Source organism: Podarcis filfolensis, assembly GCF_964270895.1.
Source record: "Podarcis filfolensis genome assembly, chromosome: 6".
NCBI lineage: Eukaryota > Metazoa > Chordata > Lepidosauria > Squamata > Lacertidae > Podarcis > Podarcis filfolensis.
The window spans coordinates 11297946-11324610 of NC_139609.1; the positions used below are offsets into that span (position 1 = coordinate 11297946).

At 43.8% G+C, this 26665-nt stretch overlaps 1 protein-coding gene across 1 annotated transcript; it reads right to left on the reverse strand.

Moving 5' to 3' along the window:
- Positions 1–1237: 1237 nt before the first annotated feature.
- Positions 1238–26663, reverse strand: IVNS1ABP (influenza virus NS1A binding protein). Its single transcript, XM_083620099.1, has 15 exons — positions 25961–26663; positions 15827–16031; positions 14196–14323; positions 13459–13628; positions 13286–13361; positions 12293–12466; positions 10957–11082; positions 9496–9603; positions 6568–6694; positions 5718–5942; positions 5429–5550; positions 4412–4538; positions 4179–4310; positions 3138–3311; positions 1238–2467 (listed from the first exon to the last, which is right to left on the reverse strand). The coding sequence occupies exons 3-15, from the start codon at positions 14304–14306 to the stop codon at positions 2214–2216; spliced, it is 1926 nt and encodes a 641-aa protein (XP_083476225.1). The 5' UTR covers positions 14307–14323; positions 15827–16031; positions 25961–26663; the 3' UTR covers positions 1238–2213.
- Between the last annotated feature and the right edge of the window lie 2 nt (positions 26664–26665).

Below are 26665 nucleotides of genomic sequence, written 5' to 3' on the forward strand. Positions count from 1 at the left end.
AAAAACCCAATTCAGTCTTTCGTTTCTACACCCTAAAAAGTGTTCTGCTTCCTTCATAAAGTCCAGGGAAAGCCCACCCTGCTTTTTAGTGTACTTTCCTAATTGTGTTAATTTTCTAAAAGATGGGAGTATAAATCCATAAAATACCGTATTTTTCCCTCTATTACACGCAGATTTTTTCTCCTAAAAAGTAAGGGGAAATGTCTGTGCGTGTTATAGAGCGAATGTGTGGTCCCTGGAGCTGAGAAGCGTGAGTGAAGGCAAAAATCAGGCAAATATCAAATCGTCCGGAGAAGGGAGGAAAGAGGAAGCTGCGGCTTTCCTGCATTCTGCCTCAGGGTCTTACTGCCCACCCGCTTCTGTTTCCTTACTGTGTTTGCTCAGACGGAACAAAGAGCAGAGAAAACCCCTCCCCTCCAGGCAAGCAGAGTGGAAAACAGATTCCTCTCCGTGCGTCTGGGACTCAAAGGCAACATGCAGGTTGGGGGGGGGGGGGAGAGAGAGAGCTGGTTGGCTTGTGGGGGGGGGGACTTTTGCCTTCCTTTCCTCCCTCCGGTAAAACCCCTCTCCTGCATTCTTAGCCAGCTGCTTCTCTGCACACCCCTCTCCTTGTCGCTTCTATGTTTTTCCTTCCCTCCCTACTTAAAACGTGGTTCCAATCACGGATCCACATGGATCCTCAGGATCTTTGCATTGGGCTACCCCAAACTCACCGTCAAATCACATGTCTGTGGCCGCAGCATGAAGCACAAAAATGATACATCCACTGTTTCATTCAGAATTTTTTTTTCTTGTTTTCCTCCTCTAAAAACTATGTGCGTGTTATGGTCAGGTGCGTGTTATCGAGCGAAAAATACGGTAATCTTGAGTGGCTTATGTATTCTTAGATGTTTATTTTTTATATTTAGCCAGGGGGAGCTTAATTTTTGGCACTGCTAGCATTGGAGAAGTATAATAATCTAGGAACAACATAAATCAATAATCCTGCAAAGTTAAATATGTACAGGCACCGAACAGAAAAATCTCATTTTTCTTTTCCTGGTGAAGCTGAAAACCAGTTTTCTCCTGCAAAATGAACTAAGGTTAGACACGTCCTGGTTTGATTCTTGTCCCAACGAGGGTGGAACTACATGCATATATTTGTTAAGCTGAAAAATGATGATAGGGGTGTCCCTATCAAGAGCACTGCCAACTAGACCACTAGGAGAAAACACGATGCAAGGATACTAAACAGCCATTGTTAAACAAATGAAGCACAGTTTTTAATTATAGCATGTTTTTTTAGGTTGCAGTAGAAAGATACAAACTTATACAATAATTTTCAGATAGGTAACTTTGCTAACACACCACACAATTTTAGCATTTTGCAGCTTTGCATGTTTATTACAACTGCTTAACCTAACAACCATACAGAAAAAGCACCCTCTCTAAATCAGTTGAATTTCAGAACCAGATTCCCCCCCCCCCTTCCTTACACTACGGCCACGTTCAGAAACTCCACTCGAAGGCAATGAGAATCAATATTGCATACTTGGATTTCATACAATGTAGCAGGAAAACAAAAATGAAAGGCTCTCACACATGAAGAAACGGCATGTTTCACTTCAGTTTATGAACTTTTGAGATTTTACTCACTTTTTTTTTGTTTCAACATATTATTTCATGTCACTTCAGAATATAACAACTGGCTAGGACTATATTTATATATAAAAAGTTATAAAAGGCAGTCAAATTGGCAGGTGTGTCAGCTTTCTTTTATATAAAGCCAAAATCTATTTAAATAAGGCTTATTAGATTTCCCCAGTTAAGATTAAACAAAAAAACTCGAACAAGGCCTAAAAAGCATTGCTCACATTGAAGACTCACTATATTTCCTGCTTGTACCAGAAACAAATTCTAAGGTTAAAGTATTTGTGTGTGCAAATTGGCAAAACAAACATTGGGGGAAGCTCTTGAAATGATATGCCATCAGCTTTCATTCTAATTCTCTCAGAATTATCAACTTCCAGCCTAAAGTAACAAATCCTAAAACAAGGAACACCCTGCACGTTTTCTAAAATAAAAATATGTACAGCATATTAATAGTATGCAATATGCAAAAAGCTTTTGTGTTGCTGATGGCAACTTAACACCCCCCCCCCTATTCACATGTGTACCTCTACTGACAATTACATCACTAAGCCTGTTAGTTTTAAAGACACTCCTCCTGTCTGTCAGAATTTGTAGATCTTTGTGTATGGGCTCCACTCGTTTGACTCTGGGTTGTAGACTTCGACTGTGTTCAGAAACTCATTGCCGTCAAAGCCGCCCACTGCATAGATGGTGTTGGCCACGGTTGCAAAACCGGCATTGCTTCTTGGAATGGTCATGCTGCCCATCATCTTCCACTCGTTCTTAGCAGGGTCATACATCTCCACGCAGCTGACAGCACGCGAACCATCGAAGCCGCCGCCAACGAAGAGTTTTCCTGTAGAGTGGATAGCAGTCAATCTTCAGTAAAGTGTAGAGGGAAAAGACCACGTTCTGGGTACAAAAGCTATACCGCAACCGAAAGGTTAACCCGAGTATTTTCCCGGTTTTTTGCTGTGCGGGCATGCGCAGAAGCGCTCTACCGCTGCGTGCGCAGAAGCAGTCTCTCTGGTTGCTAAGACCTTGGGATCCGGCCAGACCTCGGGAACGGATTCCATCTGCAACCAGAGGTGCCACTGTACCTCCATTGTAGAACTCTCAGCCAAGTTTTCTGTACATACTGGAGTTGGTGGTCAACCGGAAAGTTACATTTTTATTATATTATGTCTTGTTGTTGATTCTGACATTATGAGAAGGGGTATCTAATTTTTGAGACGTAGTTCTAGTAAATAACTTTGCGATTGTTACTATACGGCCCATTACGTTTACGTGTGTTTTCAATTGGATTTGCGTAATATAGGCATTCTGATGGTTTATAGTTCACAATCTGTCTCTAGACATCTTCAGCCGGTGTGAACTGGGCCTGCAAACACAGAGAGCTGTTTCCCCAATTGCTCTGTCATGTATTCTGATTTGCTGTGCCCCATTTCTCGGCCACAAGCTCTATATCCTCCCCCCACCAAAAGGGGCTTACTCTGAATTGCGGAGCTCCACTCACACAAACTTACCATCAAGTACGGCAACACCTGCACCACGCCTAGCCACGTTCATAGGTGCAATCAGGGTCCAGGTATTGTTTTCTGGGTTGTAACGCTCCACGCTGTTAAGGCAGTTCCAAGATTCGGCTCCTCCGATGATGTACAAATGTCCACCGAGCTCACATACAGCAGACTGGTGTCTTCCTAGAAACGAAAAGCCAACAGAAGATTGCAAATCAGGGGAAGGGGGTTTTAAGCTGCTCTCTAACGGCAGAAGCATCACAAAAACTGTAGGGGACATTTTTCACGCCAGCCAAGAGTCAACTGCCAATAAGTCAGTCCAAAAGGTCCCAGAAAGTGATTCCACTTGTTGCCACTCTCACTAATGCAGTCTGCGAAAAACAACCCTCAATACTAAATACTGCTGCAGCAAAGGATGCAGCTTCTCTCTCAAAATCATAGAATTATAGAGATAGAAGGGACCACAAGGGTCATCTAGTCTAGTCCAATTAATGAGTCTCGTGCTCTACCAACTGTCAGGGAGTTGATTCTCCCCAAATTTAATTTAAAAACTAGCAGTAGCAGACCTCTAACAGTGGAGCACTGTAGCTGAAGCTGCCCTAAGACATTTCCATCTCCTAAAGAGCTTGAATTCTTAAAGCCATCCCAACCTCTAAAGGTTAACGGGAAAGGTAAAGGACCCCTGGACCGTTAAGTCCAGTCAAAGGCGACTATGGGGTTGCGGCGCTCATCTTGCTTTCAGGCTGAGGGAGCCAGCATTTGTCCACAGACAGCTTTCCAGGTCATGTGGTCAGCAGGACTAAACCACTTCTGGCGCAATGGAACACCGTGACGGAAACCAGAGCGCACGGAAACACTGTTTACCTTCCCGCCGCAGCGGTACCTATTTATCTACTTGCACTGGTGTACTTTCAAACTGCTAGGTTGGCAGGAGCTGGGACAGAGCAACAGGAGCTCACCCTGCTTGCAGATTTGAACTGCCGACCTGTGGTTTAGGCTGCAGCGCCACCTGCATCCCTTCCAACTTGAAAAATGAAAGCACGGACTTACGGATGTTAAGTGAAGCACAGCTTGTCCAGGATTTTGCTATGGGATCGAAGACATCACAGTTTTTCAATCCTTTCTGACCGTAAGGATCTGAGCCGCCAACAATATACAGCTTTCCATTCAGGGCACAAACACCTGTTAATCCATGGTGGGGAGATAGAAAGGAACGAAACAACTTAATTGCCTGAATGCTTAGAAAGAAATAATAACCTTCATAGGGCATTGTAGACTCTTACCTGCATTGCAACGGTTGGTTCTTAGCTCTGGAACTGGAGTCCAATCATCAATCTCCGGGTCATACATTTCTCCGCAGCTCAAGTCATCTGAATGGCCGTTGGACCCACCAACAACATACAGCTGCCCCTAAGTTGAAGAAGCAATAAATATTACAACAAAGATCCATTACATTGTTTTGGTTAAACACACATGCCTGGGCCTGGTGGGTTAGTAGCGAATAGTTTCTAAATCAGACAAGGAAAGCCTCCAAGAAAAGGAATTGTTCTGTCATTACAGGCAACTATGAACCTAGGTGTATCCTTTCAGAAAGTGCAGAGGAACACGTCACCATCACCTTTGTGCTGAACTGCTACAAATTTTAAGTCGGGGAAATCAGATTCTTGGGTTGCTCTGTACGATGAGCTCTTCTGGCAGGGACAGGAAGTGTGTGGTCCTGTTGATTCTCCTTGATCACTCAGCAGCTTTTGATATCCTCGGCCATGGTATCAGGGATTGGGTGTCTCTGTTTTGCAATGGTTCTGGTCCTACTTGGGAGGACTGTCATCAAGAGTGGCACTTTGGGGGTGCTGTTTGGCCTTGCGGAACCTTCAAGGTGGCGTTCCACGGGGGTCAATTTTTCCTCGTGTGTGCCTCACCTTTGCTCTGCAGGGAAACTCACTGGAATCGTGACTGTCCATGTTATCAGGTGCCAGAAATACATTTTTATTTATCCTTGCTTTGGGCATTTAAGTTTTTGAGATCATACTTCAGCATTACAGTGGAGGCTAACATCAGACTAATCTATTAGTGTTTGCGTGTGTAGGATTTATTTTTATTATATTGTTGGATGAGCACTTTGGCTAGTGTTGAACTTTCTGCACTCTTCTTCTTTTAAAAATCTGGTTTTTAACTGAATTTACTTGGATTTGGCATGTAATCAAGAGCCAAATCCAAGTAAATTCAAATATTGGGGGAAAGCTGAAATTCCAGCCTACCTAGAGGGTGCCAGGGGGCATGGCTATTTACCCCACACGTACCATTAACACTGCCATCTGGAACCGGGCTCTTGGTGTCCTCATCGGTGCAACGAAAGTCCAGCAATCCTTTCGGGGGTCGTAACATTCTACGGTGCGCAAACATTCTTCTCTGTTATAGCCACCTAGCAGGAATGCAAAGTACACAAGAGGTATTTAAGATAACAGAATCTCCTCGGGAAACCAATGTTAGCAAGCAATTACTCCGCAAAACACTTCCCATGGCATTTTGCCCAAGTATGAGAAAATGCAGAGGCCCGCATTGCATGAAGCGCTAGTAGATTTTCCTTACCTGCGGCTATGAGCTTGTTCCCAAGCTCTGCTGTTCCTAATCCAGATCGAGCATACTGCATCGGAGACATGGGCTTTTCAATAAGGTCACCTGGCTGGATCTCAAAACTCAAGCTTTTCATCAACCGTGGAGTGCTGGTCGGAGAACTCTGGGGACTGTTACGCCCGTGAAGGAAAATCACACAAAACACGCCATCCAGAACAGCGAGACACAGGTAGGTATTATCTGGGGGGAGGGGGGGGGGAAGCAAGGGGGGGAAAGAGTACATTTAATTCCAAAATATGAACATGTTTTCTTTCACTAAAGCGGGTTTCTTCAGGCTCGGCCCTCCAGATGTTTTGAGACTACAATTCCCAGCATCCCTGACCACTGGTCCTGCTAGCTAGGGATCATGGGAGTTGTAGGCCAAAAACATCTGGAGGCTGAGGACGCCTGCACTGAAGCCATACCATTACCCTCTAGGTAGGCTGGAATTTCAGCTTTCCCCCAATATTTGAAGGCGAGAAAAGAACACTGCGTTTATTAACAGTTACAGATAGGTAGCCGTGTTGGTCTGCCATAGTCAAAACAAAAAATTTTTTTTCCTTCCAGTAGCACCTTAAAGACCAACTAAGTTAGTTCTTCGTATGAGCTTTTGTGTGTATCTGAAGAAGTGTGCATGCACACAAAAGCTCATACCAAGAACTAACTTAGTTGGTCTTTAAGGTGCTACTGGAAGGAAAAAAAATTTTTTGTTTTGCGTTTATTAACGTAATTGCAAAAAATGGCACTGCCTCCCGCAACTTCCATATTTAAGCATGGGTGCACAGTGGCTTAAAAATAATATCCCCAGAAACAAAGTTCTGCTTACTTGAGGTTTTCTCTGAAGCAACAATTTTCCACTCGTGTTTAGGACTCTGCACTGCTGCGTTTGGAGAAAGACTTCCAGAGGAACTGCTACTTATCTGCTTGAGATCATTCTCACGGGGGGTCTTTTTCTGCAAAATCAAAAGGCAGCTACAGAAACCCGGCCACAGAGCGTACCGTGATCTGCCTTTGTTTCAGAACTATTTCCTATTTTTACCTCTGTGCAGCCTCATTTATAAGAACACCTGCACAGACAACTTGACGAATCAAAATCTCAGCAACGTGATGGAGCACGTAATGCACCCCTTACTCGCAAAAACCATTTCATCCCAATACTCAACTCACAGTCCTTAGCTTCTGAATCAAATGAATGACTCAGCTTCATGTAAGCTATGCTTTCTAATGGGACGATCTTCACTTTGTTTCAATGTACCTGCAACAACTATTATTACTACACAGGTTTCAGGGGTGCATAGCCTACACAGCAAATCTCTGAAGACTTATTGTATAAATCCAAGGTATTACATAAGGTTTTCCACCAAATCGCATATATTTTGTCTACTTTTTTCAGCACCGTTCTTCCTATCTGTACCAAACCATCATCTTTAATTTGCAAGTGCCTTATGGTTTAAGGAGTGGGGTGGATGCAATTCAAGCTTCCTGGAGGTACTTGTTTCAACTAGAACCCCAAAATCTACCAACCAGAGCTAGATGCACGGGACGTATGGCTAGTTGTGTTTTTTAAAGAAGAAATGGTGCCTAGTCTTGAGGACATTCCGAGCCTAGAAATTAGTAAACAAAGCCGTATCCTTTCACGCAAAAATCCACTTCCGCTTAAGCTTTCTCCATTTGAACTTCCTTGAAATTGGAAGGGTTTTGTTATTGCTATTGTTAAAACAATTAAAGACAGAAAGCTTTGCCAATCTCCTGCAGATCACCCAGAGATCTAGGAGAGGATCCCAATCTACCTTCTGCCCACCTTGGGTCTATGAAACCCATCTCTGTTGTTTCAGAATAATTACACCAGGTTCCTCTATTGGAGCCATTTCCCCTTTTGTCTCAGATACTTCATTTCCACTCTCCTCTCTCCCCCAAATGGGATTTAGACACCTCCCTTGGTGCCCCTGCTCCTCTGAATGTTTTAATTTTAATTCATTTGTTTTTAACCTTTGGGAGTTAAGACTCCGCCATCTTTTCTTCTTCTTTTTCTTCCCAGAATGTCTCTGGATCCCACATGGTCCCAGAGGCATTCTCAGAGAAGGAAAGTGTGACTACTTTGCAGCTGGCGTTTTGCTTTCCAGTGAACCCAGTCCAACTGCCTGCTGCTTTTTTAAACAAAAATGGGGAGAGAAAAGTAGACTGATTGCTGCCTTATAAGCTTGTGGGGTTTGGGGGGAAAGCAGTGAGTTACATCTGAAAAAGGATCCCCATGTTTTCAGAATGTGATTTTGTCATTTTTTTAAAGTGGGGTGAGAGTTCTGTCTGCAACACATGCTTTGCGGGTGTTCCTTCTGGGAAATGGGTATTTTGCAGTTATTTAGGAATCAAGTATGGGGTTTGGCATTTGGACTTAGGCTCAGCCTCTGCCTTGCACTTAAGCAAGTGTCTATTGTAACTAGCCAGACCCCCCATGGTTGCCATTTGAACACTTTGGTTTTAAAGGGACAAATCATTTAATTGAAGTCTGAGAATTCTTGCTCACCCCTGAAAGACTGATTTGCATCTAGGTTCTACCGACACCTGTACAGACTTTTTTTTTAACAGCTCCCAAGTATTAGGAGATTTAAACTTCTTCAAATCTCAACTCCTGCTAACAAACCTATTAAATTAGCAGCTGAGAGAAGGCTAATATTATCACCTCTCTGTTTTTTGCAACTCCAGATGCCAGCACCTAATTACATTTAAGTTGCAAAATGAACTGAACTCTGCTTCGTCACAGATTTGTTTCTAGTTCAAATATCTTGACTCATTTAGGCTGCTGAAACTCAAAGCTCCCATTTGAAAATGTGCTTTGAAATTGAATTATGGCAACAGTGGCAGTTATCACATCCAGAAAGTGAAATTTTCACCAAGTTACTAATGCAGTGCACTACAGTATTCAGAACGTTCCCGCTGTTTGCAGGCTACCTGAAGTATACCATTATTCTTGCAATTACAAATTGGTTCTGCTCAGTTTGTGCCCTGTATGGCAGGTTTCCCAAAGGAAATCTCCAGGGCTACTTCATGACGTGCTACTCCTAGTCACGTGCTGGATAACCTGCTGCAACTGAAAGCCTGCACTTCTATGCTACAAAGCTCTGCTTCCAGATACTTATTCAGCGCTCCTTGTTTGCCTCGGATCGCTTAAGCTCTATCTGCAAACTCCTGCAATTTTTAGCACTGCGATCCCTTCTCAACATTCCAGAATCTTAAGATGAACCTCCATTAACTTCTCTTGTTCATTATGCCGTGCTTTCAGTACTAAGGCATATTTACAGTCGTACTTTGGAAGTTGAACGGAATCCACCCGACTTCCAAAACGTTCAGAAACCAAAGCGTGGCTTCCAATTGGCTGCAGGAGTGTTCGGCTTCCGAAAAACGTTCGAAAACTGAAACACTCGCTTCCAGGTTTTGATCATTTGGGAGCCGATTTGTTGGGGAGCCAAGGTACGACTGTATTACGTTACAGCTTGAAGGAACTAAATCGGGGGTGGCTGACCTGTGACCCTACAGATGTTGCCGCGCTATAACTCCCACCGTCCCTGCCCACTGCCCATGCTAGCATGGGCTGGGGCAGATGCATTTGGCAACATCTGGAAGGCCACGCTTGCCACTCGTGAACTAGACCACACGAGCCGTCTAAGGCAGCTACTGTTCTGAGACTGTTATTTCTTCCTTTTACTACTCTAACCAGTTTTACCTGAGGTTACCTCAGACCATGTGCAATTTGTACCTGCACAAACTGAATGTGGTCATCATCACTGCCATACACCTCAGCCTGTCCTTCTAGCAGGTTTCCATCAAGCAGCTTGTGATCGGCTGAGTAGTACAACGTTTGAACCTGAAAAACAACAGAACAGCCATGTGGCTACAGTCTCCATTGCCTAATTCAACTATCGGTACATAGAACACAAGACTCCGTAACGGCTCCAAGTCTCAGTCAGGTTCTCTTCTTTCCATCTAGCAGAATGGCAAAAAAATAAAAAAATAAAATAAAAAGAAGTTGCTCTCATGATGACAGATCTTCCAGTTATGGCATGACGGATCCCCGCTTCCACAGCTCAAAAGAAATCTTCAGTTGCCTTGACTTCCCTGCGCCGTAACATTAAGATGTGTGACGGTGTACATTATCTTGCAGAATAAACTGTACAGGCTGACAATCTCAAACACACACAAAAACTGTTGCCGCAACCCACATTCTTCTTATTTGCAAAATACAAACATTTTCTCCTTGTCCAGAATGTGAATAAAGCATGTAAACCAAGCACAATTGGATTATAAAAGAGTTCATGCTAAAGATGAGCTGTATCCGGCTAAGTTGTACTTTTGAGTAGCCCTGCTCACAATGTCACTTAGCTGGGTACAACCCATAGGGGCTGATTTTCCATTTAGGAAAGTCTACCGCCCATTACTAAATACGAGAACTTTAAGGGGAATCTTAAGACTATTTGACTGGGCTTCTAAGGAAGGGCAGAATAAAGCAAACATAACCATTCTCAAAGGTTGCTCGTTTGATGGCAAGCTAGGTTATATTTTTGCAAACAATTCAAAATTTCTATTATCTCCACAGCGATTCTCAAGACGCTGGCATTTCTGATTGAGACTACACTGACTGCTGGGTATGTGAGAAAGGCTATTTAATTACACAAGTTTTGTCAAAAGTTAAGATATCCTGTAAAGAAGTAAACACCATTAATCATCATCATCGTTTTTTGCCCCCAGCGGATTTTCTTAGGAGAACTGGGGCACGACTGCTGCTTCTTTACACTTGAAGTTTCTTCTATGGTTCTTCAGCGTTGAGTATCCTAGTTTTGTTAATAAACCTATGGGGAGATAAATCAATGGGGAGGAACAGCCATTAGAACCTTTTACCTACTGTCTGTCTTTAAGCAAAAACCCTGCAAAAAGGAACACATTAAGGACATACAGTGAGCCTTAAAAACCACCTCCCCGTTTTCACCAGAGTGAAGTTGTTAAAAGAGTAAAAACAGAAACAGAAAAACCAGATCGAACAGTTTATGCAGCTCACCTGGAAACCCCCCTAAGTTTCTCAGCTTAGGGATACCTACAGTGAGATTTAAATTTTTCAAATAGGTTTTTTTTTAAAGAAAAAAAGAAAAGAAAAAGGATCATCCTTAATTTCAGAAAAGCTTAATTGTTAAAGGCTGCCGAAGCTCGTTTTTAAAAGACTAACCTCTTCCATCAGATCTCCTAGACTGTCTCCATTCTCCCAGATGCTTCGTTGCACCCAGTTGATTACCTTTGTGTATAATTTGCCATTGCTGGGCAAGCTAACATTGTCTTCAAGCATGACCTCCAGCTGGAATAAAAAAGAAAAGGGTTTAGCGGCCAGGAGAGATAAAAGACCTGGCTTGTTTTTTTGTTTGGTCACAAGGAACACAGGAACGTGCAAGCCCACGCACCACAACAAGGTGATGACCCAGCAAATGAGGGTAGGGAATATGGTACAAGCTGAGTGTGGAAGAATGGGAGGTGGGAAGGGAAAATATGCAACAGAAAAGCCTTCTCCACTTTTAAGAGCTGCCAGGTCAACTAATTCTGTCACAGGACCTCCAGAGCAAATGTCTACACCAGCGGTAGGCAACCTAAGGCCCGGGGGCCGGTTGCGGCCCAATTGCCTTCTAAATCCGGCCCGTGGATGGTCTGGGAATCAGCGTGTTTTTACATGAGTAGAATGTGTGCTTTTATTTAAAATGCATCTCTGGGTGATTTGTGGGGCATAGGAATTCATTCATTTTTTTTTTTCAAAATATAGTCCGGCCCAGCACATGGTCTGAGGGACGGTAGACTGGCCCCCGGCTGAAAAAGGTTGCTGATCCCTGGTCTACACTTTGCTTTGGGAAAGACAGATAGATAAACTTTATTCGCATTAGCCAACGGCCATAGCAACATAAAACAAGCAATATATACAATTAAAAAGACAACAATGGGTAAAGAGAACAATCAAATGACCAATGGGAAAGGAACTCCTTGCCACAAGGAAAACGCTGTGGTAAAAGAATGCAGCAATTCCCCAAGATTGATTAGGTATCTCTAGAAGATGTCAGTGCTTGCCAGCTGATTGGAACAAACACTGCCTCCACCCACTGCTGTTTTTTGACTGGTGGGCTTCGATAATTTTCAGCCATCTCAAGTGGGTATTGGGAGTAGAAAACTTGAGAATCCCTCTTCTATGGAACGAAGTAAAAGGGCTGCAATTCTGGACACAACTGAGAGGGGGCTTGGAATTGGGAGGGGGTGGAATTAAATGCTGCACTTTTGAGACAGCTGTAGTGACAAGACTCCTGGGACGTCCAATATGTGCATGTAAAATCACTCAGCTGTTCTGGAAAAGTTCATGGAAGGAGTGACAATTCCAAACCGAGCAACTCAAAATCTGCAAGACTGTTTGCCCATATGTTTTAAGAAAAGCAGTTTTGTTTAATGATTTCCTGGTAGCATTAAAACGCGAACAAGACTAACGTCCATTTTTTTTACGGTGAAATAGAAAGGAGCATGAGATTGCTCACCTTTAAACGTGGCAATTTGAGAAATTCCTCCTGGTCAGAGATCTGTAACAAGTGCTCCTGAAGGTAACTATCAATCTTGCTCAGTAAACGCGAATCGCCCATGGTGCTTGCAAAGTTCCGATAGGAGATGCAGCTTTCGACGCTCATTCTGGAGAGCAAATAATCTCCACAAACCTTTTAGAAAGGCATACAATTATGTTATTTTTTTAAGAAGAGGTTCAGTACACTTCTGGGGCACTTTCTGTTTCTCACTTCTTATACCCCACCAACCTGCCATGGCACCCATTTCAGCAATTTTACATCTTCTCTTGCCTTTAACGTATTGCTGCTCTTAATTTAAGACAAACGGCATTACTGTTAATCAAACTTTTCTGAGACATCACTCTCAAATGCCTTTGCTGGTACTATCCAGCAGCGATAATGCTAAATTGAGCTGCAGAAATGGGAGTGGCGCTGCCTGTTTTTTCTTCTAGGAAAACGGGACCAAATATAATCAGCCTTTTATTTTATATTTTGCTGTTAACATTTTAAATAAGCCAGGATATGCATTATCTGCAAGCATCACCACTTTGCTGCTGTTTGTGCAAAAGCAGCACACAGCTCATGTGTCTACAGTCACTATCTGCTACAATTAAAGGAACTGAGGCCATCTATATTTGATTGCCCGGTTCACACATTAATCTGCGCAAGTGCGCTGCCAGAACTGCTGACATCAGCAAACAAATGTATTTTACGAAACTGTCCCCAAATCCATATAGCGGACCAACAATTAATCAAATGAAATCCTTAGGCTCTATTTCATCATCATCATTGATCCTAATCTATAAATGAAATGCTTTAAAGATGAACATGGCTTTTTTGTGGAAAAAATATAGGCGTATTAATCAATATGCCTATTCAAATGCTTGAGTTGCTCATTAAGATTAACGATAGAGCTCTTCCTCCAACTAGGGTCACAGAAACTTTGGTTTCTTAAGTGTCCAAAATTTATACCTGCTTGACTCTCTCCATCTTCAGTTTCTTGGCTGCAGAGTACACATCTTTGACCAGTTCTTTATCAGCTTTCAATCTATTGAAGTTATATGGTTATTTTAGAATTTGTTCTTAACAGAGAGCATAAGATAAAAATGCCTATCGTATGTAAAACAAAAAACCAAGTCACTTACTGAGCAGTGTAGGCATAGTTTAACAGGACTTCAACAGCTTCTGGATGAAGATCGTCAAACTTTACATGGGAAACTCCGTGGGAGTCGCTGTCGTTATTGAAGATTTCAAACAGATAAGGACTGCAGCAAGCTAGAACAGCTCTATGTGCCAACATCTCATGTCCACAGACCTGTATTAAAATAAGAGAAAGACTTGTGTTAAACCTAAATAGTTCAGCCTAACAGATGGTATGCAATGTTACGTCTTACAGAATACAAAACCACTGAAAATCCATGGATTTATTGCAGTGGTTCCCAATTAGCTAAATACTTCAGACCCCATTTTTCAAAAAACAAGCCATGGACCACCTATTTTTTGAAAGTTTTTGTTATGTGAATGGTGCCACAGACCCCTTGGGGGTCAATCAATCAGGAACCAATAATTGAATGGATTTCAGAGCTGTAATGATTAATTACAGATGGTCTCTTTTTTACCAATCGCTTTCGTTCATGACCCAGTTTCTAGTCTCGTGGATTTAAATAAGGTAAGCACATTTCTACCACTGATTTCAGTTAGAATACTTAGTTTTGGCTGGATCAGGCTCATAATTTTAAAAGGAGACTTCAAAAGAATTCCATCTAATGGTGTAGTGAGTTTTCAGAACATGTAGGGCCAAGAAATTAATTGACACCATAAATCGCCCCCCCCCAAATCCAAACTCAAAACATAACACCCAGTTGTCACGCTGTTAAGTTACCTGGAGTCTAACATCACAGAACTGGCCACTTTTTCGCAAAGCATTTAGCTTGGCAACAGACGACTCGATGAAGTTTTCATCTTCGAACATCAAATAGCCATTAGGAATCATTTTTGCTGTTTCTGTGGCTGAAGAGGAGAATTTGCAATTGTAAGTAGAACAAAGCGTAATGTATAGGATGTACAGGATGTAATCCTATACAAACAACAACCCCATGCTGCTACCCTATGCCTACTACCTGCGAGTAAGCATCTGTGAAAGCAGACACACATGCACAAGGCTGCAAATAAACTGGAGGAATTCAATGTGCAATTCTGATCATCCCGTCGGTTCGGTAATTGTGCCTTCCAGACGGAATCATCTCCCCACTTGCAGCAATAGGGGTGTTCTCCAGAGACACACACACCAAGCCAATCTGCAGGGGATGTGGGGTTAAAGTGATAACAACTACAGTGGACCCTCTGGATATGAATTAAATTTGTTCTGGGGGTCTGTAAAGGTACCCCTGACCATTAGGTCCAGTCGTGACCGACTCTGGGGTTTCGGCGCTCATCTCGCTTTATTGGCTGAGGGAGCCGGCGTACAGCTTCTAGGTCATGTGGCCAGCATGACTAAGCCGCTTCTGGCGAACCAGAGCAGCGCACGGAAACGCCGTTTACCTTCCCGCCGGAGCAGTACCTATTTATCTACTTGCACTCTGACGTGCTTTTGAACTGCTAGGTTGGCAGGAGCAGGGACCCAGCAACGGGAGCTCACCCCGTCGCGGGGATTTGAACCACCGACCTTCTGATCAGCAAGTCCTAGGCTCTGTGGTTTAACCCACAGCGCTACCCGCGTCCCTTCTGGGGATCTGTACTTAACCTGAAAAGTCTATAACTGAAGGCGCCGCTTCTGCGCACGTGCGATATAGCGCTTCTGCGCACGTGGCGAAAGCCGGAAGTATACACTTCCGGGTTTGCCGCGTTCGCAACCCAAAAGTTACGTATCCAGAGCAGTATGTAACTCGAGGGTTCACCGTACTAATTTCACTTGCTACTGAAATGGGAAAGTTTAGTGAGAGCACCCAAGGCATTCTGCCCTCTCAGCCATGAGCAGTGCTGGCAGAAAGACTGCCAGAGTTATCAGCCACTGTCACACTGCAGGTCTGTAATAATAATAATAATAATAATAATAATAATAATAATAATAATAATAATTTTTTATTTATGCCCTGCCCTTCCCGGTTTAAAAACCAGGCTCAGGGCGGCTAACAGCAAATATAAAACCTTGATTAAAATGCGACTTAAAAACAACATAAAATGCAGCATCAATATCAATAAAATTCAAAAAATCTGGGGTAATTTTGGGGAAAAAGGCAAGAGGGGAGTCACCAGTTTGTTTGAAGGCAATTTTTAATCAGTTTTCCAATTAAGCAGCTTATATCAAAAAGTGATTATGTAATTGCTATCGGGTGCCAGTTTGCATGACTCTCTGTTTTTTATTTGGGCTTACGGTATCAAAATCAGATCAAAGTCTATCGTACTGTACAGCTGACTAATCAATACACTCCACGTCACAAGAAATGACATTATATATGCGTCGACCTGAGTAAAAACGTATCAAATAAATTTATGTTGTGGTAACTAGGAGACCTTGAATAATCCGAAGTCTTCTTGTGTGTTAATATGAGAGCACGTCAATTTATATTCCTCCTAAGTTAAACAGCAGCTTGGAATAATGCAGGCAGTTGCGTCTTCTAAACGGATGACTCCAAAACTACCAGGCTTTAAAACGATGTAATCAAGTCCTTAAAAGCTATAGATACGAATTTCTTCTGTGGTAGTCGTGCATCATACTCTGCAACAGAAAACAAAGAATAAACTGATTAATTTGGGATTTCTGCATGTTTAGAATCCGTTTAGGACTTGATTCTATGCCAACTGTGAAATGCCTGAAAGACTATGAAAACAAAAGCCAACATTTTCTAAAATTAAGAGGTGTTAATGGAAGCCTGCCGCTATTAAGGAAATCAGGACAATTTTGCATGAAATATTATTTACCCCGAAATCAGTAAATGGTACATAAAGACTGCATCCTCTTTAGATCTGTTTCAATCACCCAGCTATATCCTACAGTAATTCAGTTACAGCACATTCGTATTACTGTAGTTGACCCAGCAAACAGAGATTAGTCTGGGCAAAGTCTACATACGGCAGCTTTTATTGGATAGACCTACATCTTAAAGCAACTCTTCTTTAAAAAGTCTCAGAGCCCTTAAGTAACCTGTAACACCCACACTGTAATATAACAACCGGGGTGGGGATATTTCTTATAAAATGTAAACCCCACTGTGATTCAAGCTCTACCGTATTTTTTGCTCTACAAGACTCACTTTTCCCCTCCTAAAAAGTAAGGGGAAATGTGTGTGCGTCTTATGGAGCGAATGCAGGCTGCACAGCTATCCCAGAAGCCAGAACAGCAAGAGAGATTGTTGCTTTCACTGCGCAGCGATCCCTCTTGCTGTTCTGGCTTCTGGGATTCAGAATATTTTTTTTCTTGTTTTCCTGCTCCAAAAACTAGGTGCGTCTTGTGGTCTGGTGCATCTTATTGAGCGAAAAATACAGTATTCTATTCCCAGAACCTTATCTCTTACAACTGTTCGCAAATATTCCTCACCGATAGGCTTTGAAGGTTTTTAAATATTTTGGAGTTACCGTATTTTTCTGTCCATAGGACGCCCCCATGTATTTTGGGGGACTCAGATTTAAGAAAAGGGGGGAGATGGCCCCATGTATATGACACCCCCTAATTTTTGACATTTTTTAGGAAAAAACCCTAGTCTTATACATAAAAAATACGGTAATTACTTTTTATATAATATGTAAATATGCAACCAAGTTTTAATCCTTGGGTGGTACCACATTTTCAAAACAATCTGGGAAACTACTTATTTTCTACTCACTCGGAAACAGCAGTATTTCCCCCAACCGATATTCCTAATATACGTGAGCATGATCACAAAAGAAAGTTTCTTGTGAAAGTGTCTCATCCTGTAACTACACACCTAGCAAACCAAGTGGAGGAAATCGATGTAAGATGGGAAACGACGGAATCTTTTGACTATAAAATTTAATGGAAGCAAATGCTAGGGACTTCGTATCTGTACTTGTGTAATATGGCTAAAGGGTTGGGATTAACAAAAATGGAGAGATGTGATGTCATGGGCCTAGCAGCTGGAGAGGTGAGACATGGAAGGCAGGGGTGAAAGAAGTATCTGCTAGGTGTTGCTGTTGTTTAGTCGTTTCCGACTCTTCGTGACCCCATGGACCAGAGCACGCCAGGCACTCCTGTCTTCCACTGCCTCTCGCAGTTTGGTCAAACTCATGCTGGTAGCTTCAAGAACACTGTCCAACCATCTCATCCTCTGTTGTCCCCTTCTCCTTGTGCCCTCCATCTTTCCCAACATCAGGGTCTTTTCCAGGGAGTCTTCTCTTCTCATGAGGCGGCCAAAGTATTGGAGCCTCAGCTTCAGGATCTGTCCTTCCAGTGAGCACTCAGGGCTGATTTCGTTCAGAATGGATCAGTTTGATCTTCTTGCAGTCCATGGGACTCTCAAGAGTCTCCTCCAGCACCAGAATTCAAAAGCAGCAATAGATCAACCTAAATCCTTCCAGAAATGTTGTTTCCAAACTGGTTTTGGAACTAAATCTGTCTTAGTTTTACGATCCTGCTCAGTGGCCAAACTGAAAACTACACAAATTTGCACCAGTATGATTTAAAAGGAGAAGTTTTGATTTCAAATTTACTGTTAATTGCTTTGATTTTTTTTGGGGGGGGGATATAATTTATTTAGGAGGCCACTGTAAGCAGATGAAAACATTAGCAGGATTTTAATAACACTTGTAATGCAGCAGGAAGACAGGAGTGCCTGGCGTGCTCTGGTCCATGGGGTCACGAAGAGTTGGACACGACTAAACAACAACAACAACAATGCAGCAAATAATATTGATAGATTCATAAAATGGATTATGAAATAATACGCAGTTGAAAAGGTTGCAAGAGGACCCACAGAGGGGATGGTGCGAACTCTCGAGATTCAGAGAAATCTCTAAATATGGGTATCTATTTTGTATTGTTATAACGCTACACTTGTAAAAGCAAATAAAAATTATTTCCAAATAATAATAATTATTGTTCTGATTTTTCTTTGTGGAACAGCTTAATTTGCATCAATATTTAAGTGGTCTCTCCCCCAACTAGAAGACCATTTACACAAGCCATAGGAGGTTTGAAGATACTTTAAGGTGTCCTGCTGTACTTTATGAAGTACACTGCTTGTTTTAACTCCAGCTTTTCAAGGGTTACTACACAAAAAGTAAAAGTCACACCTTGTTGCTCCAGGAAAGTCAGGGAGGCTGAGAGGGGCATCTTGTGTCCTAGCAGCCCAATACCTCCATAGACATTGCCCTTGCTTGCTCCCCCTGGGAGGTCGCTAATGCAAGTGGCTTGACTTGAACCCCAGAGGCGCATACTCCATTGTCTCTCAAGACAGATGGATAATAATAATAATAATAATAATAATAATAATAATAATAATAATAATTTATTTATACCCCGCCCATCTGGCTGGGTTTCCCCAGCCACTCTGGGCGGCTTCCAACAAAACACTAAAATACAATAACCTATTAAACATTAAGGTGGGACGCGGGTGGCGCTGTGGGTTAAACCACGGAGCCTAGGACTTGCCGATCAGAAGGTTGGCGGTTCGAATCCCCGTTGCTCGGTCCCTGCTCCTGCCAACCTAGCAGTTCGAAAGCACGTCAAAGTGCAAGTAGATAAATAGGTACCGCTCCGGCGGGAAGGTAAATGGCGTTTCCGTGCGCTCCTCTGGTTCGCCAGAAGCGGCTTAGTCATGCTGGCCACATGACCCGGAAGCTGTATGCCAGCTCCCTCGGCCAATAAAGCGAGATGAGCGCCGCAACCCCAGAGTTGGCCACGACTGGACCTAATGGTCGGGGTCCCTTTACCTATTAAACATTAAAAGCTTCCCTAAACAGGGCTGCCTTCAGATGTCTTCTAAAAGTTTGGTAGTTCTTTTTCTCTTTGACATCTGGTGGGAGGGCATTCCACAGGGCGGGTGCCACTACTGAGAAGGCCCTCTGCCTGGTTCCCTGTAACTTGGCTTCTCATGGCAACAGGAAGGACGTGGCCCCAGAAAGTTGCTCCCAAGGGACGGCAGGCTTTGGGCAGACCTTTAAAGCCCTATGCGGCCTAGGACCCACGTACCTACGGGACCGCCTCTCTTGGTATGCCCCACGGAGGACCTTAAGGTCCACAAATGACAACACTTTGGAGGTCCCGAGCCGCAAGGTGGTTAGATTGGTCTCAACTAGGGCCAGGGCCTTTTCAGTACTGGCCCCGACGTGGTGGAACGCTCTGTCGCAAGAGACTAGGGCCCTGCGGGACTTGACATCTTTCCGCAGGGCCTGCAAGACAGAGCTGTTCCGCCTGGCCTTTGGTTTGGACTCAGTCTGACCTTATGTTCCCCTCCCCTTATGGTTTTGATCTACGGGCTACTTTTAAAATGAGGCTGCATTTTAAATCGCATTTTAACCTGTATTTTAAATTGCCCCCCCCATTATGTTTTTACTGTAATTTTACTGGCGTTAGCCGCCCTGAGCCTGGCTCTGGCCGGGGAATAAATGAAACTGATTATTATTATTATTATTAAAAGATTCTACGCACTTTATCTAAATTCTATTCAATCTCTTGCCTGAGGACCATCTACCTCCATCTAATTTCAGAGTGGCTAGATTTCACATTTTGGCTAGACTTCTTTTCTTCCCACCTTTCTAAAGAAGCTCAGCTGAAACTTCACAAAAAATGGATCTGTTTTTTCAAAACCACCTCAACAGGATTCAATACAAGTGGTACCTTGGTTTAAGAACAGCTTGGTTTATGAACAACTTGGGTTAAGAACGCTGCAAACCTGGAGGTATAGGTGTTTTGGTTTGTGAACTTTGCCTTGGAAGCAGAACACGTTTCGCTTTCTGTTGAGTGTGCTCCATTTGTAAATTTGAGTCCCCCACTGCTGTGGGAAAGCACACCTTGGTTTAAGAATGCTTTGGTTTAAGAATGGACTTCCGGAACGGATTAAGTTCATAAACCAAGGTAACACTGTACTCTGAAATTAAGCAGATTTCACTCCACAGAAATTCTCGGTAAAACTTCTGAAGGTTGGGCCACACGAGACTGAAATTAAAAGTTCCATAATACACGCATAACTTCCTTTTAAAATTATTTTTTATTGGTTTCATACGAACATTCTTTCCAGAGACAACTGGGCACAGCATTAATTAAATTTTCTGCCCATCATCAGTTCATTTGGATTTCTTCTTAAATCTATTTCCACTATTTCTGACTCGGCTGAATGCTCTGCTTCTACTTCAACAGGTTCTGAAGATTAGCTTCGTCATCCTAGGGAGTTTTGTCACTGTTCCTCTTGTTAACAAACATGATAAAAATCAAACTACAGTAAGTACTCTTGAACAAATCCATCCTTTATAATTCCCCTATCCCTCCTCTGTTGGTATGTTTCTCCACTAGTGCAATACTCCAATTTTGGGAGTTTTAGTGAGGTGTAGCACCATCTATATGTCGCTTTTAATATTTAGGTGGTGCTCAACTTCTGTGGGGGTCACATTCCAGGGACAGCGTGTAAAGCCAAAACATACCGTATTTTTCACTCTATAAGACGCACCAAGTTTTTGGAGGAGGAAAGCAAGAAAAAAAATATTCTGAATCTCAGAAGCCAGAACGGCAAGAGGGATCGCTGCGCAGTGAAAGCAGCAATCCCTCTTGCTGTTCTGGCTTTTGGGATAGCTGCGCAGCCTGCATTCGCTCCATAAGACGCACACACATTTCCCCTTACTTTTTAGGAGGGAAAAAGTGAGTCTTATAGAGCAAAAAATACGGTCTATGGCCAAAACATTATGGGTTCAATGGCGGGTGGGGTTGCCAAAGTCTTTTCAACCCAAACACCTGCCCCGCCTTTCCAATTAAAAAAGAAAGAAAATCCAAGTGCATAAAGCTTGAATAATTGCAAGTTGCTAGTTACCTGCGGTTTCTTTAAACAGTGTGGAAACTGATTTAAGGCCAGCCATTCCCACCGCGAGTTGCAGACGGCCTCTTCTATTTCTCTGCCTCAATCCATTTCCCATTATTTCCTGGGACTCTCTCGTTGTACCCCTATCTAGATCTAACAACACACCGCTCGTGAGCCCAAACTCCTTTCACTAAATTCACAGCTGTCCAACGAACAGCCAAGAAGTAGTTAAGTGACGGAGCGATTGCTCTTTCATCTTTTGTCTGAAAAGATTGAACATGGGAGTTTTTGCATCCAAAATTTAGTTCCCCACATTCCTTTTCCGTTAAGGAGCAATGCACTGTAGGCACCAGGCAAAAGCGGTCCTTTTTAACCAGGCCTTTGGTTAACGTCCAATACCCTTTTAAAATGTAGCCCCTTTTGGGGGGAATACTATTGGGTTATTGCTTTTATTTTTATTTTATATACTGTGATATTTTTATGTGAACCGCCCTGAGACCTCCAGGTATAGGGCGGTATATAAATTCAATTAATAATAATAATATTAATATTAATAATAATAATGGAATTTAAGCTTAGGGTATTCCTTTCTCCATAATGCCCCCAAATTGCAATGCCGGGCGTCTCACCCGCGATTCCACTGGCCTCCCGCCTGAGTTCAAGTTTTCGTTCCTGCTTTTCAAAATTTTCAGCACAGACATAAACTGACTGGCAAACTATATCAGTTGATTTGTTTTATATATGGCACTCCCATACTCAAGACCAGCCTTATTTGAGTAAGGCTCCAGAGTGAGTCATTGTTTCTTCAACGTAAGTACAAGTCTTAATTGCTTGGCCTCCTATAACTTTTTTTAAAAAAATGCTTACGATGCATACCTTTCAAAGAGTGCCAGGCTAGACGTAGATTTAAAAAGCTGGAAAACCAGAAAGCTGTTGCCCCAAACTATACTGATGTTCAAAGTGATTGTTTCACAGCTTAAACACAAAGTCATTCTTAGTGACAGAAAGAGCAATGCGGTCACCATTCATCAAGAGGAGGGGCAAAGAAAACCGCCCTGCAAAGTTCACAGCACAAACTAAATCCAATTACATCCAGACACTGGTTAACTACAGAAACTCTCTTACACCTTTCCTGGAACACAGCTCATCTACCTTGGCCCATACGCGTATAAAAGTTTAGCCATCATAAGCTCATGATGCATCAGACCCAAAACAATGCATGACGCATGAGAGATTGCTCTACAACCTCTGAAGCAGATTTTGATAAAAAGCAACACTCCGGGACGGCTGCTTACCCTCCTTTCCAACCTTGCACAATGTTTCCCAGATCTAAATAACCTCCCTGAAGCTGTTCTTAGATTGGAGGTGGGGGGGGGGAAGAATGCAGGTACCGTACCTTAAAAACCGTACAGGTACTGTACCTGCATTCCCCCCTTCCAAGATGAACAGCAGAGTTGGCTGCAGACTCACGTGAGATTTAAGATGGGAAACATGGAGTCCCTTACAGCTGCTAGCTGCTTTAAAATAAGGGAAAAAATGTATACAGTGGTACCTCAGGTTAAGTACTTAATTCGTTTATGAGGTCTGTTCTTAACCTGAAACTGTTCTTAACCTGAAGCACCACTTTAGCTAATGCGGCCTCCTGCTGCCGCTGCACAATTTCTGTTCTCATCCTGAAGCAAAGTTCTTCACCTGAGGTAATATTTCTGGGTTAGCAGAGTCTGTAACCTGAAGCGTATGTAACCTGAAGCGTATGTAACCTGAGGTACCACTGTAGACCTCAGAGCTCCCACATCACATCCTAGTTTGAGTCTCAGAAAAATGTTTTGCATGTTTGTACTACTACTAGCTAAACATGATACTGCTAACCGTATCTTGGGGGGGGGGGGGCAAGGCAGTGCATGCTAATCGGTGCTATAAACTTCTGCAAAACACTGCAATTTTAAGTAAAACTGGCCAGGTATTTTGTCTTTCCCTGCTGGCTGCTTTCTCACTTAAGAGTCCCACAAACACAGTTCCCGATATATAATTTACTTTTACAGACAATTCATCAAGAATCTCAAAGGGTGGGAGGAAGCAGTTGGCAGCGGCCAGGAGGATTTTGAGCACAAAAAAGGCTGATGGATTAGAAGTTAAGCTTGTTTCTCTCACTCCTACCCCTCCTCAACGTAACCTAAAGGGGCTTCCAAACACACATTTACATGTAATGTGTAATTTTCCCACTAGTGTGTTTACGTATGATTCTGCTACTGTTTTAACTTGAGCAGGTCAATTTGGAGCACTGTAGATATTATAGAGCAGGGGTCAGCAAACTTTCAGCAGGGGGCCGGTCCACTGTCCCTTCAGACCTTGTGGGGGGCCGGACTATATTTTGAAAAAAATGTATGAATGTATTCCTATGCCCCACAAATAACCCAGAGATGCATTTGAAATAAAAGCACACATTCTACTCATGTAAAAACATGCTGATTCCTGGACCGTCCATGGGCCGGATTTAGAAGGCGATTGGGCCGGATCCAGCCCCCAGGCCTTAGTTTGCCTACCCATGTTATTTAGAGGCTAGCTGTCCCCTTCACCACCAGCAGCCAATCACGTTATTGTACAACACTAGAACTTCACATCCTGAAATCACAGAACAATTTTCCCCAATATGATTTTTATATATAGCTATATATGACCGTCCAACTGAAGGGCTGGACTAAGATAAATGCACAGTTGTCTAGAAGACATTATGGTCCTTGACATATGGCTGACTGCCTCTGTGGGCAGGCCAAGAGCAAAATCCCAGACATTTATTTAATATGTGATGCAAAATATGGGTTTCTCCCACTGAAGCAAACGGAAAAAACAGAAACATAATCCAGAGAACTGCTCAGGCCTTGCCTAATTATAACACAGAGAAACCGTATCTGCCTCCGGATTGGCCAGCGTGGCTTTTCCTCCCCACCCAATCACGCCTTCAACTGCAGCAAGCATTTTGGAACAGATGCTTTTCAGCTCCATGTGCTTGGCAACAGGACGGGGGGGCAACGTGGAGACAGAACAAAGGCAAAGAAGGGGAAATAACAAAAAGAAGGGGAAATAACAAAAACGCAAATAACAAAAACCCTTCGAAACTTGCGGTAATCTCCTAGCTGCTTCTTAAGAGATTGTAGCAAGGTAATTGGCAAAATGCTTCCTCACCCCAGACAAAAACAAAAAGGAACATGCACTGGCTTCCTGTCAGCTCACCCTTTACAGAAACAGCCTTCAAAATGGGGGTGGGAAGAAATGCACTATGGGGCAAATGTGCCATAAACCTTTGAAGCTGCTGGGATTAGTTAGAACTCTCCAACCTCACTTTCTTTTTTCCAAAAATTTTATTAGTTTTCACAATATTATAAACAAACAAAAACACAAGACAAACAAACATAAACCATAGCCTTATTGAAAATTACAGTTATTAACTTTGTTAAGTGACTTCCTCGCTTCCCCTTGGTTGAATTTCATTGCATGTCCTTTTAACGGTTTTCCAAATCCCAATTTTTATGAAATTTAACTTAAACATTAACATCCTTAGATCTTCACCTTATGGAATCCTTAGATCTTCACCTTATTTATATTAAGTGATGAATTAACATGTTTAATTCCAACCTCGCTTTCAAGGCTGCCCCACCTGGCAGACCATCCAGAACCATTTGACAAGGAGAATCTAGCTTATTTTCTTTTACACAGGTTCTCACCTTCTAAATCCCTGGTGGACTTTCCTTCCTTGGAAGAGGCTGGATGGTCCACCTGTCAGGGATTCTGTAGGTGAGATTCCTGCACTGCAAGGGGTTGGGCTAGATGAGCCTTATTCACCTTTCCTAACTCTATTTGCTGGCACAATGGAGTCAGCACAATAAACCACACCAAAATGAAGGGGCTGGGCACCCCATAACCAACATGAAGCCTACATCTACTTCCCGGTGTCCTTTATCCATGACGCCACGAAACATCGTCAGCCACTACTGCGAAGAGGGTCACGCCCACCACTGCAATAACCCACCTAAAAAATCGAGGGCAGCATGGCACAGCCGCGGTTCCCTTTCTCTCTGGGGGAAAAAGTACGCAAGCCTGCGCACACCTCAAAATAAAACAAGGTATAACCTCAATTCCAACGCACTTGGAGGGTGCGCGAGGATCATCCGTCGGCGGAAATAACAGCAGAAATTAACAACGACGAGAGACAGAGCGCGCAAATCCTCCTTCTCCAGACATCCCTTCCGCCATTTGCGGGAAAAACCGGGTTGCTTCTAAAAGCACATTTGCACACACTACAATGGGTCTATAGACCGCTCCTCCTACTCCAAAGTATTCCTCCTGCACCATTAAGTGGCACCACCCAACGTTTCAAGTCAGCACCCCACGCGATCCGAGCGCCCTTCAAAGGAAAAGAGGTCTCGCCCCTCTTTTGGCTTCCCCAGCCCTAAATCGCCTCGCCGCGCGGCAAGATCCTCCCGCCACCGCCCCCGTTTACTCGGAGGTAAGCCCCATCGCGATCAAGGAATGGGACGGGCGGTTTCACAAGGTTGGGGAATAAAAAAAATCCCGCGCGCGCCGTGCGCCTTTACGCACAAGGAAGCCCGATTCGAGTTCGACTGCGCCACGCGGTCCCTCGCTGGAAGGAGAGGCTCTGGTGGGCCTCGCAGCCCCTGCTTACCTGGTGTCTCTCGACGCAGGCGATGCCGCTCATATTGAGAACGTCCAGGCCGCTGAGGGGGAGAAGGAGAAGCTTTGCGCTCCGGCTGTGCGCGCAGCGCGTCGAAGGCGGGGACGCTTGGGGAGGCGGCGGCCACCAAGGGCGCGACGACGCCAGCCGCGGCGAAGGGAAGGGCGCTTTCTGCTGAAGCTCGGCTGGCTCCGGGCCTGGGCGGAGAGAAGGAGAAAAGGGGGAAAAAGAAGAAAAGGAGCCGCTTGGCGCGCAGGCAACAATAGCCGAGAAGGGCGCCGAGTGGCACGGGCAAGACAGACGCAGAGGCCTCCACACCCTCCTCCTCCTGCAACGACTACCCGCCTTCTGCGGCTACCGCAGCTCGGGCTGGAAGGAGGCGGGTGGGGAAGGACGTTCCTGCCGCCGCCACTCCTCCTCCCTCCCCCTCGAGGGGACTCTTCGCGAACCAGTAGCCTTCCGCCTCTCCAAAACTAAGCGCGTTTGGAGAGGGGGGGAGCTGCGCGAGGAGAACGCGGATTGCTGCGCTGGCCGCGGGGGAGGGAGGGCGGAAAAGGAGTCCCGCCGCGTGCGAAGCTGCAGAAGCGCCTCTTGCGCCTCCCCCTCTTTTTTCCCTTCTTCTTTGCATCTCCTCCCGCTTGCTGCAAAGTGGGTCAGGACAAGAAGAAGGCGATGATGGGGGAGAAGGGAGTTGTT